At 41.3% G+C, this 19,990-nt stretch overlaps 1 protein-coding gene across 1 annotated transcript; it reads left to right on the top strand.

Annotated features, from left to right (window-relative positions):
- Positions 1 to 1,535: 1,535 nt before the first annotated feature.
- Positions 1,536 to 14,413, top strand: MTRF1L (mitochondrial translation release factor 1 like; the record flags this gene model as incomplete). Its single annotated transcript, XM_079550718.1, has 7 exons — positions 1,536 to 1,833; positions 4,260 to 4,339; positions 5,556 to 5,736; positions 10,877 to 11,040; positions 11,867 to 11,984; positions 13,827 to 13,963; positions 14,210 to 14,413. The coding sequence occupies 7 exons, from the start codon at positions 1,536 to 1,538 to the stop codon at positions 14,411 to 14,413; spliced, it is 1,182 nt and encodes a 393-aa protein (XP_079406844.1).
- Positions 14,414 to 19,990: the final 5,577 nt, after the last annotated feature.

The raw sequence follows: 19,990 nt of genomic DNA, 5'->3' as shown, positions 1-19,990 counted from the left end.
GTTAGCTTGAAGACACATATGTATGGAAGAGACCTCAGTGTCCGCTGGCCAGACCAGGCAGGGCAGAATGCCCTGGAAATGCGTCCACACTGTCTCAGACTCATCCAAGCATCAGTGGAACCCACAAAACCCTTCACAGCACTACAGAATCAGTGACTCACAGAGAGTTGATAGAAATCACACATTAATTATATCCTGTTTTAAATTAAAAGTATGCAGAAGTGTCTGCTAGGCTGTGATCTAAACCAACAATATACAGTAGACCTTCATCAAGGTCATCAAATAAATGGGGTTTGAACTGTCATTTGATGCCAGACTTGCATCAGTAGTGAACACAACAACCACTTGCCCGTGAATAGTATATAAAAGAGGTGAGAAGGCCTTTGTAAGTAGCTGGCTGGTCTTACTGCATTAAGGAGCAGGAAGTTTTCCATACTCAAACTATTGCTGCAAAAGCCCTTTATGTGTCTTCCACACATTGCTTTGAATCATGTTTAACTTTCAACTCCAAAACACTGCTTTGTTTGTAGAAGCACCCCTTTGGAGCAGCTTGGGATACAGCTGCAGCTGCCCAGTCCTGTTCACCTCTGTCCTGAGCACACATTGCAGAGATGAAACCTCAGTCCTCCTTGCACATCTCAGACCTCGGGGCTTTGGCAGCAGGTGTGTCTTTTGCAATACAAAAGAACAATGCAGCAGTGGCACCAATGTGAGCTAGAAAAAGGATTACACGAATTGCACTTTTGGGAAACAACTACTCTCATGTTATGCCAAGAGTCAGGTTTTGCCCCTTCCTTTATCCATAACCTGTCACTCAGTGGAATTACATCTTTCCCATTTAAAACAGGGTCACAATCCACCTGTTACAGCTTTGGGTGCTGCATGGGTGGGTGGCAATCATTTGCGGTCACTGGGACCCACAATAACCAGGCTGCACTATGCACCACTGCCCAGCTTACTTCCACATTTACTTCAAGTAAGTTAATTCTACACTACTGTTATAACTTTTGTCATAGAGCTTTATTCAAAGTGGTGCATTAACACTCATGACCATGACGATTTATTCATGTACAACGATGCGGTTATTGCTATCCCACCAGGGTAGTTCACTTGTGAAGTATGGTTATGTCCTTCTGTTAAGACACAAACAAGAATGGAAGAATGGCAAAGATGTGACTTTGACATCCGGAACATAAACTACTGCCTAATAAAGTTTTATGCCAGTTGCATATTTTTACAATAACCTATATTATTCTTCAGTACACTTTCCGAGCCCAGCTCAACGCCACCCAGCCCCCACTGCACGCACTGTCAGCGCCGGCCAATCAGAGAGCACCGCCCCCCTCCACGAGACGAAGAGAGCCGAAACCCTTCGTTCGTTTCCGCCACGGGAGCCCCAATGGCTGATATCGGGGCCGAGCCTCTTCGGCAGCTTCCGGAAACCCGGAAGGGAAACAGCCGAGCGCCTTCGGTTACCTCCGGCGCGATGGGCTGCCGAAAGAAGAGCTGACTGCACGGAGCAGTCCTCAGCCGGTATGGGACTATTCTCGCGAGCTCTCTGCGCGGCCCGAAGCTGCCGGGCAATCGCGCTGCCTGCCTGCAACTACCAAGCCGTGTCCGGCAGGGGCAGCGCGGCGGCAATACGTCCGCAACAGCCGCGGCGTGGGCTGAGCGCCCGGCCTCGCTTAGACGAACTGTTTGCCATCCCTTCCTTAAGCCGCCTCCTGGAGGCGCGGGTGCAGGGCGAGGCCGGAACGGAGCTGGCGGCGAGAATCCAGCAGCTACGTGACAAGGAACGGGAGCTGCGAGACACGCGGGAGATGGCACTGCAAGGTGAGGCGCGCCGAAAGGCCTGTGCCCGGTCCCGCCTCAGGCCGCCGCGACGGGGAGGGGAGGGCAGAGCAGAGATCTGCATGGGCAGGGCGTGCTGGAGTCCATGAGGCCTTATGGGCGGTGCGGGGTGTAATTTGCATAACCCGACGTGATTGGGTGGCCTCCTGGAGGGGGCGGGTGCAGGCGAATGAGTGGCACTGCCGACCTGTAAGGGTATCGGCTGCGCATGCGTGGGATGCGTGCCGTTCCGCGGGGGCGCGCTCGGGGCTGCACGGTAGTGCTAAAATCTCTCGTTGCTTTGGCTGGAGGAGATGTCAAACGTTGTTCGAAAGGAAAGTGTTTTTCCTTTTTTCTCCCCAGTTCATTTTCTTCCGACGTGGAGTGAAAAAAAGAGAAATGCTTCAGTTGGAAAAGTTATTAGTTGGCCCAAAGCTGTTAGTTTCTGTTATGTGGAGATAGAGTGAAGGATTTTTGTCTCCCTTTTGAACCCTTCCCTTCAACCTGATGTTGATCTTAAGCAAAGTGGCCATAAGGGTTTGGTCGGTCACTGTGACCACTTTTGCAGCTCATCCTTAAAAATATTTCTATGTAATAGGATCATAGAATATGCAAAATTGAAAGGGCCCCACGTGGATCATATAATCGTCATAGAATAGCCTGGGTTGAAAAGGACCACGATGATCATCTAGTTTCAACCCCCCTGCTGTGTGCAGGGTTGCCAACCACCAGACCAGGCTGCCCAGAGCCACATCCAGCCTGGCCTTGAATGCCTCCAGGGATGGGGCATCCCCAACCTCCTTGGGCAACATGTTCCAGTGTATTACCACCCTCTCTGTAAAAAACTTCCTCCTAATATCTAACCTAAACCTCCCATCATGGTTTAAAACCATTCCCCCTTTTCCTATCACTGCCCAAGGATCATCGATTCCAACTCTTGGCTCCGCACAGGGCCACCCAAAAATCAGACCATATGTCTCTTAAGTGATTTTAGAGCTTGTTTTACATTTCTATATTAAGATATGCAATTGTGCTATGAAATAGGTTTGTTCTTCACAATTACTTAGCGAATATCTGATTCTGTTGGCCTTAATGCTAGACCTTGATCAGACAGTAGTCAGTCTAAAATAAAGAAGTAGATGGATGCAGGTGATCAATTTAATGCGTTTAAGGTATCACAGTTCAGCAGCCACTCAGCCATGTGTGCTTCTTGCCAGCTGTAAATAAAGCATACTTTTTATTGAAACCAGTTTACACATGCTTTTTTTCTTTTCCTTCCCTTTTTGCAGAAGTGATTTGGAAAAAAATAATCCCCAGATGTTGAATGTGATCTTTAAAGACAACAAAAGTTATTTTAAAATGTAGTTAATTGCTAACATGAATCACAGTACTGAAAAGGTGTGTATTTGCTGTGAGGGTACCTCCCAGACTCAGCTGTGCACAAAGAGATGGTGGCTGGCATCTTTTGTTTTGGTCTTGTGCCATTGACTATGCAGTTCTGTCCTTGTGTTCCACGCCTTTTCATTATGTATGTAATTTACTCCTTTTGGAGGGTTTATTTTGTTTTCTTTTGGGCAAGTGAGCTGAATTACTACAGGTCAGAGGTGGTTTAAGCTGTATTTTGTTTAAGTCTGAAATTTGATAGTGACCAGAGAGTGGGAGGAAGGGACATCTTAACATTTAAACAGTAGCACAGGAAAACAAGTCTAACTGTAAATTATGAGTGTTGATCAGTCAAGTATCATCTTAAAATTACAAGTTCCTCTTATGTGAGAACTCTTGAATATTTGTGTCTTTCAGCAGTGTGTTAGAAATTCTGCAGCTGCCTTACAGTAACTTGTTACAGATAGAGTACTTGAAGTTACTGCTACTGATGTGCAATTTTTACATACAGAGTCCTTTTAATGAAATGTTAATCGTGGGACTCTACACTTTGATCCTTGATGTCCCTATCACAGTGAAATACAGGAGGGTGTTCCCCAGGATCCTGGGGTGACTGAGGTTGGAAGGCCCCTCAGGGAATGGCTCAGCCCACTGCCCAGAGCAGTCACACATAGCCCACGGCCATGTCCAGTTTGGGTCTGGCTGTCTGCAGGGGTGAGACCCCTGAACATCCCTGGGCAGCCTTCTCCATATTTTGGCCACCATTACAGTTTGTTTCAAGAAAACATACAGTTATGTTTTCTTTCTTATGCCGAAGTGGGATTGCTTGTGTTTCAGGTGTAGAAACATCTCACTGGAACAATTCTTGTTCCAGTGAACACTGTTTGTCATTGTTCTAGATCGTAACATTAATCACATGTTCTGACAGATTTGATGTGATTTTGTTTATTTTGTAGAGTAAGTTCTTCAGATGGTTTTTTTTCAGAAGGTTTTCTGAGAGTGCCACTGGTTTAAGTCTGAGGATTAACCATACTCAAATATTCCAGATGAAAGTGAAGATCTGCGGAAACTTGCAGAAAGGGAAATCGTTTCCTGTGAAGAAGAGATCGCTGAACTGAAACACCAGGTTAGATTGCCTCTGAAAGCTTGTTGTTTCCTTGCCATTCCTAAGTTAACAAAGCCAAGTTGTCCTCTCATTAAATAAGATATGTATGATGAACTCTTCTCCTTTCCCCCCTCCTGACCTCTGCCATCTGTACTCCTCAACCAGTGTCTGTTACCTAAAGAAAATGGAAAATGCAGATTGCATATAGATAGTCTGTGGCTGAATTTTTTTTGTCAGTTCATCCTGATAGGTGGGTGCTGTAGTTGGTCTCTTCTGGTTGTACCTTTGTGGGTGTTCAGCTTGTTATTGGTTAGGAACTTTCAACTTGCGTGATGTGGTTTTGAAAAAAATAGTGTAATACTATGTAACTGCTTTAGACTGCTACCTTGTATAGGTTCTACATAGTATCTATGGGTATTTGTATCAAATAGTTACCTTTATGTAAACTGCTAACATGTTCCTAATGCTACTGGCAAACTAGAAGCTGGCTGGCTGTTAGTAGAAATAGACTGTAACTCACATTCTTTGTTCTTTTGGCAGCAATGGAACAGTCATATTATTATAAATATCTATAAAAAATAGATATTTATTTATTAGTAGATATTTATGATATATGCTAAAAGAAGAAAGGGAAAGCTGAAGTAGAAAGAGACATCACCTAGTACTAGTAAAGAAGGATGATTGAAAATTATTTATAAGTCATACAGAGTTTTAATCAATCCTTCAGAACTATTATATAGTTTTTGGTTCTAATATTCTGGTATATCTTTATCCAACAGATCAATAAAGCCATCTCACCTTTAAATAAATAAAAATAATATAGCTGAATTGGTGTTGAAATGTAATCCAGAGCATCTTCTTAGTTCTGAAGTTGATGCTGGTTTAAAGAGGAATGTAATGAGAATGGAGAAGTTTTGTTTTCTTGCAAGAATCATTATATATCCTATGGTGTGCAACTGGTGCAGTGCTTCTAATTGATGAAAAGTTCTATGAAGTTTTGTGGGTCTTGGAATAAATCTTTTGTTTCTGCAAACAGACCCAGGGAGGCTTTTGGCAATGCAGCATCCTCCCCTCCCAGTTCCTGTGTATTAATTCAAGGGTTGTCAAAGCAGATTCTGGAGAGTCTGTGAGTTAATGCAGGAGAATGCAGAGTAGATAAATTATTGCATGGCATTTTATACAGTATCAGTTCTGGATTGAAGGGGGAGATCTTAGATGAGTGTTTTTGCATTCACAGATAGTATTGCTTTTGATTCCTTCAGAAGAAACAAACAGTGGTCTGGTCATGGAAGTAACTGCTGGAGTTGGAGGACAAGAAGCGATGCTGTTCACTTCAGAGATATTTGATATGTATCGACGATACGCTGCCTATAAAAAGTGGAAATTTGAAATACTAGAATATTTTCCCAGTGAAATAGGTCAGTATCTTACCAAAAAAAAAAAAAGGTTAATTGTTTATAACATTCTAATTTAAGCTGAAAAATTCATTCTTATGCCATATGAATTTCCTGACTACAGGAAACGAATTTCTGGGAAATTATATTTAGAAGCAGAGATTGAATGTCTGGGTACAATTTTCTTCAGCTTCTGTATTTGAGAGTGATATCCCACTTGAGAAGCGCTATTGAAATAGTAACATACTAAAAAAAAAAATATTTCAGTAGTTTCAAAAAAACAGAAATGAAACTAAGGGCTTGCAGATAAGAAATTCAGAAGGTCATGCTGTTATGTTTTAGTTTTATATAACCTGTGTTTGTAAAAAGAAATATATATATATATATTTTTGTTTTATCTTGATATGCTGTTCTATTTACTTAAAAATGCAAGCACCTTTTGTTTATAGGTTGGTTTAAAGGCGGATTGAAAGTCCATTTATTGTTATGGCTTTTTTTGGCAGAGAGGAAAACATTTTTATTAAAAGGGTTCTTTGCATTTAATCCAAAATATCTTGAATTTTTTAAAGTAATGTCAGTTGAGGATTGTACATGGAAAGGAGATGTTTGGATATAGCTAATGTAACAGCTAATGGATACATGAAGTGAGGGAGTTGCCGAAACTTTGAGAGGAGAACTAAAACATATGATCACCTAAAAAAGCCTTTGAGTAAAATTTAACTTATCAGTTTTTCACCTTACTGATGCTAGTGAAAAGAGGTGCCTTTATAAAAATAAATAGCATAAAATAAAGAGCAACTTGTAGCTGAATGCAAGAAGATTAGAAACTGTTGTATTTGGTGATGGAGCTGTTAAGTTGATTCTCTGCATCTCTGGGAGCAGTGTGTTTACAGAAAGAGAGCATGGTAGGTTTACATAACAAACAGAGGCAGGAACATTAATTTACTGATTGTACCAGCTGGTGTGTAAATTTGTTTCACAAAAATCAGGCTGCTGTCTCTGCATGACTTTTCTGCACTGACACTTCCATCATTGCTGAAAGCCTCATTACCAAGTTAATTCAGCAGACAAACATCATACAAAAATTAATCAGTTTTCAGGTGATCCAGTACAACAGAGGGAAAGAGAAATAATCGTGGAGAGAGTGGAAGCAGAAAAATGTGACTTCATGTCCTTCCAGCAGTCGAAGGTTCAGTGAGCTCAGGTTAACTGCAGTCTGAAATATGATGGTGTGCATGAGTGGTGGTAGGGACCACATTTTGACAGATAGCTAGTCACAGTTCTCAGCAGGCTGGACCTGCTAAGTCTGTGTTGACAGATCTGCAGCCTTGCTGTTATGTATAGTGTGGTAAGTAAAGCTAGTGTATTTTGGTAACCTATATTTTGCTGTGGCAGTAATGTGTATTTTACAGTGGGAATGGATTGGTAGTTGGGTGCTCACGCATTTTGCATCTAGTACTTGAAACTATTTGTATTTTCATCAGCATCCTTTTTTCTTTTTTATAGCTACAAACAGTTCATAGTTATAATTATGTTTTTATTAACTCTTCTGATGGATAGGTATTGATAAAAAGTAACGAACAGCATGAAAAATAATCATTTAAAATTTTTGTTTTAATTGAGGAAAGAAAAACAAGGAAAACAGCTTGCTTGAGAAACGTTGAAGATGTAGTTGGAAGAGCTGGGAAATTACAGGATGTAATCCATCAGAACAGCTAATCTCTCTTCAGTCAGTACTTCACCAGAAACTGAACTAGATTCTGCAATGACAAACTTACTTGCTTTTAAAAGCAAATTGAATCAGCATTGTACAGGTTAGATGAGTATAAACGATATGAGGGAAAGGGAGGAGTTTTCTTTATTTCATACCTCAAGAAGAGGGACTTACGGAAGAAGTCAGCTTTAATAGGGACAGTCCCACTTTATAGCCAGCTGCCAACTTTACATCTCTTCTGTGTCTCTCCATTAGCGGTTTTGAGGCTGCAGTGCTAATTGCATCAATCTGCTGATTTGGCTTAAAAGCTACCTATTGTTAGTGGATAGTTCAGGCAGATCTGACTCAACTAGCAGCCCTGAGATTACAAGAGAAAGGGAGCTGTGCTTGACTACCTTTTTGGTGAATTCTTAGATAACGAACACAAACCTGCAGAAGTATCCTTTTCAGTGCTTGAAATTGGAAATGAGAGTCATAAATTAATACATATCTAGCCTTTTTTTTCTTATTGATGCTTCTTTTTTAATGGGGTTAGATACGTGTCAGAACTACTTTGACTTGCTGAGGACTTGCCTATAGAATGAGATGAATATTTAGAGAAGGAGGATATAAATTTGCAATAAAAAAAAATAGCCTTATTCTTTCTTTGCCTCTTAAATGCATTTCCTCACCATACTCATTTTTATGACCACTCACACATCCAAAACTTGAGATGCTGGGAGTAAGTTGTAAGGTAGAACCACTGTAGGTGGCACAGACACCACATTCCTATACAGGTCCAGTGTTTATTTAGAAGCAAGTTAAAGATATTCACTGATATGGCTGGTGGTTATATCCCATCCACACTGAATTCTTATGGACTGCATGAGCAAAAAGAAGGTCCTATACTAAAAGATCAAGCTTCCTCATTTCAAAGAGCTCCAGAATCTAAACGCAAACAGGTTAATGAGGTGAATGTTAAGCACTGCTGCAGCTAAGAATTATTCTGAATCCACTCCTAATTTACATTATGGACACACCACCAGAAATGACTCTGAGAAATAGCACATTTGAGGTTTAACATGCACAGTAAAGCACAGTCGCATGTGGTGTTATTTATCCTCTACTCCTTGCTCTATAGCAGCAGGTGGAAACATAGATATCAAACTTTGTTGCGGTCTGAATATAAGGTGACATAAGGAAACTAACAGAGCTCAAGCTCCTTGTTTGTTGCACCTTGGCCTTACAGAATGGAGAGGACGCTTTTAGTTAGAGGCAAACAATAGGTAGTAGGAGCTAGCTGTGTTTGACAGGCCTAAGTAATGTTTGCAATATTAAAAAAATTAAAAAAAATTTAAAAAATGGATAGAAGGTTTGTTTGAATTTTCTTGGATTTGACTGTGTTTCTTGATAAACCTGAAGTTACTGTGTATTGGTAATAGTGTATCTGAAGTGTAATAACGTATCTGAATATGACCTAAATAAATACCTGTTTTAAGCTAGTTTCTTGGTCATCTTATACTAAGCTCCACATTACCACAGTTGCACAATCATTGCTACAGACTTAAAGTCTCCTCAACATATCACAGATGTAACTGCAGCTCACATAGGCAGACTGTACCTGTTGTAGATGTACTAATGCCAGGACAAGTGAGGGAGAAAAGACAGAACATTAGCTATTGCAATGAACTGCTTATTACATAATTAATTTTGCCTAGAGTGCCATTCAAGTTATTTTTACATTGAATTTGGCTTGGCTTTTTCCTCATGTGCAGAAAATGCTTCTTATATCTTTTTGTTGTTGTGATTTTTTTTTTTTTTTTTTTTTTTTTTACTATTATTATTGTTTAGTACTTTTACATCTGAAGGAGCAACTATGTTTTAATTCTAGCACTGCAAACACAAATACACAGTGTGCTTAGGTTACGTATATCTTCTTCTACAAGTAGGGTTATTTTGTTTATTTGAATACTGTTTGCATAATAATTAAGATTTCGTGGCGCCTGTTAGAGAGTATTGATTTAAACTGAAGTGTTTGATGCATTTTCTTATTAGTTAAAATACATGCTTTTGAGTCATATTTATCATGATGGTTTTGTCTTACAGAATTGGTTGTAGATAATGACTATAAATCAAGAACTGCTTGTGTTGAGTGATGCATTTGATTGGAAAGTAATATAGATCTCTACAGATGGGAGTAAAATTTTAGAATTCACAGGGACAAAAATGAGGTGAAAGTAAGGAAAAAAGGCAATTTCAGCTGATTTTGACAAACCTAACTGTAAAAAGTAATATGTTTCAGTAAAGTCAGGAGGGAGCATTACATTTCTGTAGAACAAAAACATTTGCAGTAGTAGTGAAAAACCTCGCCTGCATTCTGGCTGATGACTGACTTCTGTACTGTGCAGTGATATCACATTCTATGTTCTCTTCATCTTTCATTTTATAAAGCTGTTACCTTGTCCCTTAACCTAGAGAGCCTAAAATGGTATTTCTGAGAAGTATGTATGTGCCTCTCATTTTCCTGGGCTGTGCTTTTACGTTCAAAGACTTCATGCAGCAATATTCTTTCAAGGTTTTCTCTTTTTCAGTATCTCCCTTGGCACACCACCTGTTCTGCTGAGAATGGGATCTGGGAACTGATTTGAATAAAAAAAACAAAGCAGTTAAAATAATAATAATAATAATTACATTCACTTAAAGTGCCATCAGTTCTCTAATCTTTGAAACAGTTCTACTAGCACAGTTGAAAGGATTGCACTCTGGCAAATGAGGAGGAAGAATGCCATCAACTAGTATTGCAACAAACTTTCTGTCTTGATTGTATTGGGTCTTAGTTCGAAAGTTCCAATTCTGAACTTTCTATGCTAACTTTCAGTGTGTTGCTGTCAAACATTTTGCTTAATATGCGGGTAAGGGGGCAGGAACTCTGCTAATTCTGATGGAGTAAAAACTTGAAATGGAAGAACAAACATGAGGCGTAAAAGAGAATGGGGAAGAATAATTTAAAAAAAAAAAACAGATGTCCCACAGTAAGTCCATGGACTTACTGTGATGGTTTTTTTCTGTATCCATTACATGTTGAGGTTCTCAAATACTACTCAAAAGAAATTGATATAGTTACTGAAAGTGGCTCTCAAAACTTGATCTTTACATAAACTTACAATTGGTGTCAGTTTTCTGCTATAGTTGAAGTATTGTATGTGTGCATGGCTCATAAACAACCTTTTATGTATGTATAAAAAATTTAATTGGATTCTGTGAGAAGATCTTGACTGTCCTTTACTTGATATATTGTGTGAGAATGTATGTTTTGGAGTTCTCTTGCATTTTTGATGTAATCCTACTCAAGCATCAAAATGATCAATATGTAGTTTTAAGAAATAAACAACAATGATGCCTCAGTATGCTTGAAATGTAATAACATGTAGCCAATATTGTTTACACTTCTACAACTGTTTTTTATTTAAGGTGGCCTAAGACATGCAGTTGCCAGTATAGCAGGCCTTGATGCTTACAAGTACATGAAATTTGAAGGAGGAGTGCATCGTGTTCAGCGTGTGCCAAAGACAGAAAAACAAGGGCGCATTCACACCAGCACAATGACTGTTGCAATATTACCCCAACCCACTGAGGTAACATTTATTTTTAGTATAACAGGTATTACCATAAGCAATGCTTTTTCTTGCCTTATTGCTTGTACCAAAGTCTTTTCTGTCTGTCTAGTTGTTCTCTCTTAATTATGATTTTGCTTTTTGAACTAAAAGTTTTAAGTTGTATTTGATTGCTTATTTTTGCCTAAGGGAATAAAATAAATAATTTCTATATTTCATCATAGTTGTTATCTCAAACTCACTGGCAGTTTACTTCACTGTCACTTGAAAATATACTGTAACTGTGCCTTGCATGTTCAGTGGATGCAGTGGCAAAAGACTTATTTAGTTTAGAGAGGACATAGATATTTGTTTTAGCATCCCTCTTACTTATTTTTATAGTATCCTCATTTTCCCCTTCCAAATTGCATAAGTGACAATTCATCCTTAGCAAATTTGCTTGGTTTTAAATAACTGGCTAATAATTAAAACCTTGAATGTTCGTCCTAGCAAACTGCCAAAATATTTTATTCCTTCTTCTTGTCCCTAAGCTGTTTCATTACTTCCTCCCAGAGATCACCACCCCATTCCAGAGCCAACAAAGTCAGCATGTTCTCTTTTATGTGAAACCCATCTAGTCAAGTTCAAATACTGTTTAACTTGTCTGAGGGAGAGTGCAGAACTTTCAGAAGAGGGAGGAGATAAGTGCTCATGGATGGTTATCTTTGATTTCCCCGCTTTTTGTAAGTGGGTCTGAGCTACCACTCAAACTTTAGGAAAAAAAATTTGTTTGATCTTGCCTGAATATGTTTTATAAAATAAACCAATTGTGCAATTTGACTTCTTTTCTTTTTGTCTCCCATGACAGATGGAGCTGAAAATTAATCCAAAAGATTTGCGAATAGAAACGAAGAGAGCTAGTGGAGCTGGAGGGCAGCATGTCAATACCACAGACAGTGCTGTACGGATAGTTCATATTCCAACAGGTGCTTCAATTTTCCTTACTATAAGAACTACACTGTAAAAATACGGTCATAATTTCCTTTGTACTATGTTATTTGAAAGAACAGTTTCAAACCCGGGTAACTGAAGAGCAAAGTTTTTGTGTTATTTTTGCGTGTGCAGAAAATCTCTATAACGTTGTAAAGGCGGTGTCTTGTGCTTACCCTTATTTGTAATAGTTAAGGCCTTAGTAGGTAAGCTGTCAGTTTTTCCATTAAGTGTGACACTCATGAAGTATTAAAATCAATTTATAAAAAAAGTTTTATATTAAGCTTTCAACTAACAGAAAAGAAATTGAAAAACAGAAGTTAAAATCTTAGGATGTACTTTTTCTTGACTGTTCTCTGAAAGAGAGGTTGCTCTTTTTCCTTATTGAGTAAGTAAGTAAGTTTTAAGTGTCATCCGTTGCAGAGTGTGCTTAGGTTGCCAGCTTCCATTTGTCTTCTGGCTCCTTTCCTATGGATTGCAGACATAATTACAACACCCATCCCCAGGGCTCAGGTTAGGAAGTGTAAGAGGGATAAGATACACCCTGAAATGCTACCTGATGTCAGCTATCCTATCTTTTATTGCTGTTTCTAAGCTTTTAACCTCCTTTTGAGCAATCCACAACATCTGCCTTTGACTTTCATTGCTTTTTAACTTTTCCTCTTCTCCTCCACAAACATTAGTCAGGCTTTACAGCCTCAGGGTAATCCTGAGTACACTTTATCTTTGCATATCCAGGTTTTTGCCACCCATTTCTTTGCATTTATTGAATACATAAATCCACTCTACACTTGTTGCATCACCTCAGTAAAGTGGAGGGTAAATAGTGAAGATAATAGAATTCTATTTAAGACACAGTGACAAAAAAGTACTCAGATTAGAAAAATTTGGTATTGTTTTTTTTTTTTCCAAATGTGCAGACAAGCAGCAGCAAATGGTCTTAGCTTTTGCTGAAGGCAGTTATTAGGTTTTTTTTTTAATAAAAATATTAAAACGTATTGCAATTGTTTTTCGTGTTTATGTGCTAGGAGTAGTGCATAGGGGTATTCGTGGGGTCTTCTTTTTTTTTTTTTTTTTTTTTTTTTTTGCATTTCACCTAATCTGAAATTTTCTTATTTATCTTCATAATCTCTCTTGCTTTTCAAGTATTCTTTCACTTTCAATTTCTGTCATCCCAACTCCATTTACAAGTCTTCACTGTGACCCCAAAAGTTGTTCTTAAAGTTTGCTTTAAGACAACAAAACTTGTATTTCATACATTAATGCTAAGTAATTATGTATCAGTGTACTGTAATCTTACCAGAGTTACTTATAGCATTTCCAAATAGAAACTTAGGTTGTACCATCTTCTTCCTGTGTTTATTTTTCCTGCTCTTTTCTTAGGTTGTTCATTTACTGTCTTAGCTTGAATTGTATATTTTTTAGAAGAGACCATACTTTTTTTTTGTATGTTCTGTATAGCCACTATCTAGTGTACATTCCTGCTGTTTTACTGCTAAATTTCCTAGAACTGCGGTAAAAAAAAATTATATATTAATATATCATATCATATATAATTATATAAACTATATATTAGATATCTTTAGAAGTTTATAACTTATTTCATTGTTCAATATACCAAAATAAATTTATTTTCTTCTGCCATAAAGCTCAAAACACAACTCAGCCTGCAGTTAGCAGTTCTGTCCCCAAAGTATCATCAGACATGAAGGAGCCTGGACTTTCACCTTCCTTGTCCAAATATACATTTTTTTTCCACATAATAAAAATCTCTAGAAATTGCAAACTCTTTTTTATATGTTCCAGTTTAGTGTTAATTCTCATTATGTTTTTGGCAGGGGTCACATCTGAATGTCAGCAAGAAAGATCTCAAATTAGAAACAAAGAGAAGGCTATGCAAATGCTCTGTGCTAAACTGTACAACATCAAACTAGAAGAAGAAACCAGAAAGAGAAACAGTGTTCGAAAGATTCAAGTAAGTTTCATTTTGTGAAGATTTAATTCTATATGAGCATACGTTCTTGGGGGTTAACTCCTGTGTTCTTTCGCATGTTTAAGTGCAATTAGTGTGACTACCGATCTAGTCCAAGCACTACATAACAGATACTATGTATTTATAAGAAAGAGAAAAATTTCATTTTAAATGCTTAATCAGTATTTCACTCTTCCTACAAGAAGGCTTTTAATCAGTGTTGTAAACTTGATTCTTCTTGTTTGATAGATTGGAACTAAAGGAAGATCGGAGAAGATCAGAACATACAACTTTCCACAGGACCGGATTACTGACCACAGGATAAGCAGATCAGTGCATCATACAGAGTGCTTCATGTTAGGGGAAGAAATGCTAGATGAAATGATACAAACTCTGAAGGAATACGCTGATTATGAATCTTTAATGGAAATTATTTCAGGACATGAAAAATGAATCTTTGTCAAGCCATGTCTACAGGTAGAGATACTCACCTGCAAAAGAACTCCTTGGAGCACTATTCAGACAACAGAACTGCTTTTCAGATAATGAAAGCTGGTTTCCTCGTGGCTGATAAACAGTATTTTTACTTGTTGAGTAAAACACCTTGTTGCTGCTGCAGTGTGCTTAAAGTAAATTTGACTGGGCCAGATGTAACTGCAGTTTTTAACTTCTCCACTGAGAAGATACTGATACACCACTCTCAAAAGGTATGCATTAAAAATGAGTTTTTTCCAGTTCCAAGTCTTGTTCAAACAATAATTTCAATGTCACCACAGTGTCAAATAGCTTAGTCAAGATAACAAAAAAAAAATCCTATTTTGTTTAGTAATACAAAGAAAGTGATAGATGAACACACTACTAATCTGCAGATTTGTTAATGACTTATACGTGGTATGGGAGAGGGAGTTCTTGTAAATCAAGCAGAAGGAATTGTATTAGGAAGATTCCTTGTTCCAGCAAGAGTTCTAGAAGAAAAGTCACTAGTTATGTGAATTCTTTTTAAAAAGAATGTTTCTGTTCTTGTGTCAGAACAAAAAAAAAACCAACAACAAAATAGGGTGGCTGTCTTGAAGGCTGATACAATTTCAGTCTCTATTTCTATACAGTTTATTGTTTTTAATTGGATCTGCACTTTACTGATTTTTTTTTTCCTCTCAAGTTTACATAATATGAGTGACTGCTCACTGTTTTAAACTGTTCAGTTTAACAGCGTCTTAAAACATTTGTTCAAAGCATAAGAACTGCCTTTTTCATGTACTAACATAGGTACAAATTCCCATCTGAGGTTAAATAAGACTGCATTTTATAATCTTAAGTATTTGTGATAATACAAAACTCCATGCTACGTTAGCCCATCATTCATTGTAGATATGTGTGTATACACACACAGAATGTATTCAAAGTACCAGTAAATAAGAAGTGAGAACCTAAGCAAAATATGACCTTGAATACAGTTGTTTACTTTGAGACTTACTAGCATAAGAAATTAGAGTAAGAAAGAAGTAAATGCAGGAGTTTGCTACAGTTAGCTTATAGAAACATGGCTAAGCATGCTATATATAATGTAACAAGGAATGAAAAATCAAAACTGATCATTATCAGTTTATCATATCAAAGAATAGCTTAAGTTGGAGGGGACCTTAAAGATTGTCTAGCTCCAACCCCCTGCCATGGCAGTGTTGCCAGCCACTAGACCAGGCCACCCAAGGTCCCATCCCACCTGGCCTTGAACCCCTCCAAAGATGGAGCATCCAGAACCTCTCTGGGCAACCCATTCCAGCTTGTCACCATCCTCTGAGTAAAAAAACTTCTTCCTAACATCTAACCTAAATGAACCTTCATTTAGTTTAAAGCCATTCCTTCTTGTCCTATCACTGTCAGACCATATAAAATGTCAGTCCAGGTCCTGCTTGTAAGCTTTCTTCAAGTACTGGAAAGCCACAGTAAGATCTTCCCAAGCCTACTCCAAGCTAAACAAGCTCAACTCCCTTGACCTTTCTTCATAAGAGAGGTGCTCCAGCCCTTTTTTGTCTTCATGGCCTCCTCTGGACCTGCTCTGACAGTTCCACATCCCTACTGTGCTCCGCAGTACTCCAGATGGAGCCTCACAAAGGCAGAGTAGAGGGAGACAATCACTGCTCTTTGCCTGCTGGCCGTCCCTCTTTTGGTGCAGCCACCTTTCTGAGCTCCAAGAGCACACTGCTGTCTCATGTACAGCTTTTTGTCCATCAGAATCCCCAAATCCTCCACTGAGCTGCTTTTGAGTTTGTCTCCCAGTCTGTTCTCATATCTGGGATTGCCTCAACCCAAGCAAAACAACTTGGACTTGGCTTTGTTGAACCTCATCAGATTCTTGAGTGCCTGCTTTTTTTGCTTGTCCAAGTCCCTCTGGATGGTGTCCCTCCCTTCTATTGTTTGAACTGTGCCACTCAGCATGCTATCATCAGTGAACTTGCTGAGAGCACACTCAATCCCACTGTGTTGTTCATTTCATTTTAAGATTGCAGTTTGAATGGATGTATTTCAGAAACAAGTATCGACTCTGTCAGCTTTGTTTTCTAGCAAACGTAGCATGGTAAGAAAGACCAAGTTCCAAATATTTAAATTCGAGGGGTTGTATATATTACCTTAAGATGTTGATGTGCCTGTGTATGTTAGGTGAGGTACACATTTCCTGTTGATAAGTGTGAAACCTTACCTATGTCTAGATTTACCAGCAGATCTGCTGGTACACTCTTTGTATTTAAAATATTTAGAGATTGATGGGATCAGCATCTAAGACTGAAGTCTTTATTCCTACCACATCAGTGCTGCAAACAGAGCCATTACTGCACTCTTCCTGATTTAAAGCCAGGTTCTATTCTACCAGATGATGAAAGGAGTGTGAGATTCCTTCTCTCTTAGCTTTGTATTTTTCTAGGTGCGTAAGGGACATCAGCCTGGCTTAGCTCTGGGACTAATGCATGAACCCCATGAATGTTAGTTAAGGTCTTTGCCACCATAAGGTTTCCTTTCATATCCCGTGTGGGGCCTTGTTGGTCCAGCCCTGCCAGGCCCACAATCTCCCTGCTTTTTTCTGTCTCCTAAGCAGATTCTGTGTGCTTCATTGCTTGGCCAGGGGCTAGCATGAGAAAAGTCAGGGACCCAGGGACCCTGTGATTCTGGCAGGCGGCTGACTGGCATCTAAAAATGAACACACCTGAGTGCTGTACAGGGTGTGCTTATAACATAGTGTAGGGATCTCTCTGGTCTGCCAGTACAGACTTTATGCCATAAAGGTTTGAAGTCTCTTTTATGTGCTGTATTAGTTTTAATGCAAGATTTGTATGTAGGTTGCTCCGAAAGTTATGCCTCCTGTTTATTTCCAGGGCAACTATGACAGATGCAAAGTACACAATGACAATATTTGATAGAGCAAATTCTGAGCTACAAAGAGTTTTTCAACATAGTCACCGCCATTAACTGTGCACATTTGGCAGCAGCGAACAGAAGCCTGTATGCTGCATTTGTAAAAGTCATCAGCAGAGGTTGACCCGCTGTTGCCGCTGCTGAAACACACTCCTCAACCCTCACTGTGCTCACATCCACTGGTTGATGGCTATCAATGTTCAGCAAGCATCATTGAATGTCAGTGGGTGCTATTTTTTTCTGGGTGCCATGGAGGCATTACTTGAGGAGTAGCCCCCGTAGTCTCACTGCACGTGTGGCCTTCCTGAGCTGTGAGATGCACTGTAAGGGTAGTAGGGTACCTTCTTACTTCCAGTCTGTTCTCAGGATGCCAACAACTACTAGTGCCCGTTATACTTAAAAAGAAATCCTCCTCCCTGTGTCAGCGGTGGGGAAGAGAAGTGATGAGGTATGCAGTCCATGCAACACGTTCTTCCCTGGAACTCTTGTTCACTGATGATGAATTCATACCGCATGCATGCAGAGAGATGCTGTGACTGTCCCATACACATCCACTTGAAAATGAATGGAGATGGAGGAAGGCGGCAGTAGCATTCAGACGCATCACAGCATTGCTGTAGCGACTCATTCTTTTAAACAAGCAGTAGGAGACCCTCCACGCGGGCAGGGCGGGGGAGGAGCGCAGCAGCGCCCGGAAGCAGGGTCTGCTCGCACAGACAGGGCGATACGCGGCTCCCGCGCTGCCGAGACCGAGGGGCGAGCGCGGCCGGGCGGGAGATGCTCGCGGCCACACCTCCGCGGAGCGCGCGCGCGCCACCGCCCGACCACTCTTCTCTCTCCCCGCCTGCCGAGGAGGGAAAATGGGAAGGCGGCCAGCTCCGCTCGCCGCGCCTCGGATTGGCCCCCGCCTCCTGCCCTCCTCCCCATTGGCCGCTTGGCCGGAACCGGCGGCGTCCGATTGGCTGGCGCTCTTTTGGTACCAAATTCAAAGTTTTTAAAAGTACCCGGCAAGGGCGGCCGCGCACTTTCAGCTTGCGGGACGCGGCGGCTGCAGCGCTGCAGGTGAGCGCCGGCTGCGCCGCGCCGTGCGGGGATGCTCGGGGTGGGGTGGCGCCGGACTCGGAGCTGCACGGGGAGTTCTGCGGTGCGAACTCCTGGGCAGCGAGGACGGATAGGGCGGTGGGGTGGGGAGCACCGGCCGAAATGCGCGGGGATGAGTCAGGGGCACTGGGAATGGGGGTTCTTGAGCCTTGCCTGCTCTCTCCCTACCGACGGCGCTGCGATGGGATAGCGATGAATGGAAACCACGGGACGCTCCGGTCCTTCTGCCGCGCCGCATGCGGGACGCTGCCTGCCCCAAGCCCGCCTCTCTGGGACCGGGCTGTGCCGTGCGGCGGGGCGCCCATCCCAGCGGCGGGCAGAGCCCGCTTCTGTCTCCCTTCCGCCCGCGGGGCCGCGCCGTCGATGGGAGGTATCCACCGCCGCCCCGTTACCACCATCTGGGGGGGAAAGCAACCGGTTAGGGGAAAGCGCGGTTCCCTGCCCCCGGGTCCTTGACCCCAGCCGAGCGGGAGCCGCTTGCTGACAGCGCGGGCTGTGGGCCCGGTTCTGGGGTTCCGGTACTCGCTGTGGGGGAAGGGGTGAGGGAGCCGCGTATCCTGCCTCTGGCTTTAGTTGTACAAAGGCAGAGGTGGATTCGTTCCATATTTCCTCGGCACGTAGGTACGGAGGAGTGGGCTTTTCTCCGAAGTGCATTGAAGGAGCTCCATTTTCTTTATAGTTTTTGTCAATCTGTTGAAATTACCTGAATTCCCTAAATTAAACATCAGCTCGGATGGAGGAGCCTGTCTTTCATAACAATTCCGAAGCATAAGGGAAATGCTTTCCCCGCAGGTTTGGGCAGCAGTGCTGGCTCCCCGTGCCCATCCCCCCGCAGTCTCGGCACGGAAGAGCCCCGCACTTGGCGGGCGGGAGGGAACGGGCAGCGCGGGCCCCATTTCCTCCAGCACTCACCAGTCCCCGCGCCTCTGCCTCTCACCCGCCAAAACCACGCCTGTAACCTTACTTCACCTTGAGCACTACTACTGCCCCCACGCTTCCACGTGGTCTGGCTCATTTCTGCTGTGCCTTTCGCCCCCTTCCCTTCCCAAAATTGCGTGGTGCCTGCCTGCATCAGTAGCATTGCCTCTGGCCTTGGGGTGCCAGTCTTTTGGGCAGCCCTGGGCTGGCTCTGCTCCTTACTGGGCCACTGTGCTGTCTCTTATGGCCTTCAGAGCCGCTGCTACCAAGGAGCAAGTGTCTCCATCATATCATTGCGCAATGGCAGGAATGGGAGGCACTGGTGCGTAAAACCAGTGGAATGATGGCAGGGTAAATCACAGGGTAAATCATTCTCTGTCACTGTTCCCTCGTTCCACCTATATTGCAGCATCAAGCTCTAGCTTTGAGTGGTTGATCAAGCTTTTAGTTCCACTCCTTGTATGTGCTTTAGGCTCTAGAGGGTTAGTTGGATTTAAGCTAAATTCACTCTTCCCAGAGACGGCAACAGAAAGACTTTGTGATGCAGTTTAGGATGTGCACTAATATGTTCCCTTTTATTACCTGCAGAATACAAACAGAGCA

Source organism: Tetrao urogallus, assembly GCF_951394365.1.
Source record: "Tetrao urogallus genome assembly, chromosome: 2".
In the NCBI taxonomy this organism is placed as follows: Eukaryota; Metazoa; Chordata; class Aves; order Galliformes; family Phasianidae; genus Tetrao; species Tetrao urogallus.
The sequence above is the reverse complement of the archived record's forward strand: the minus strand, read 5'-3'. Positions and strand labels throughout refer to the sequence as shown.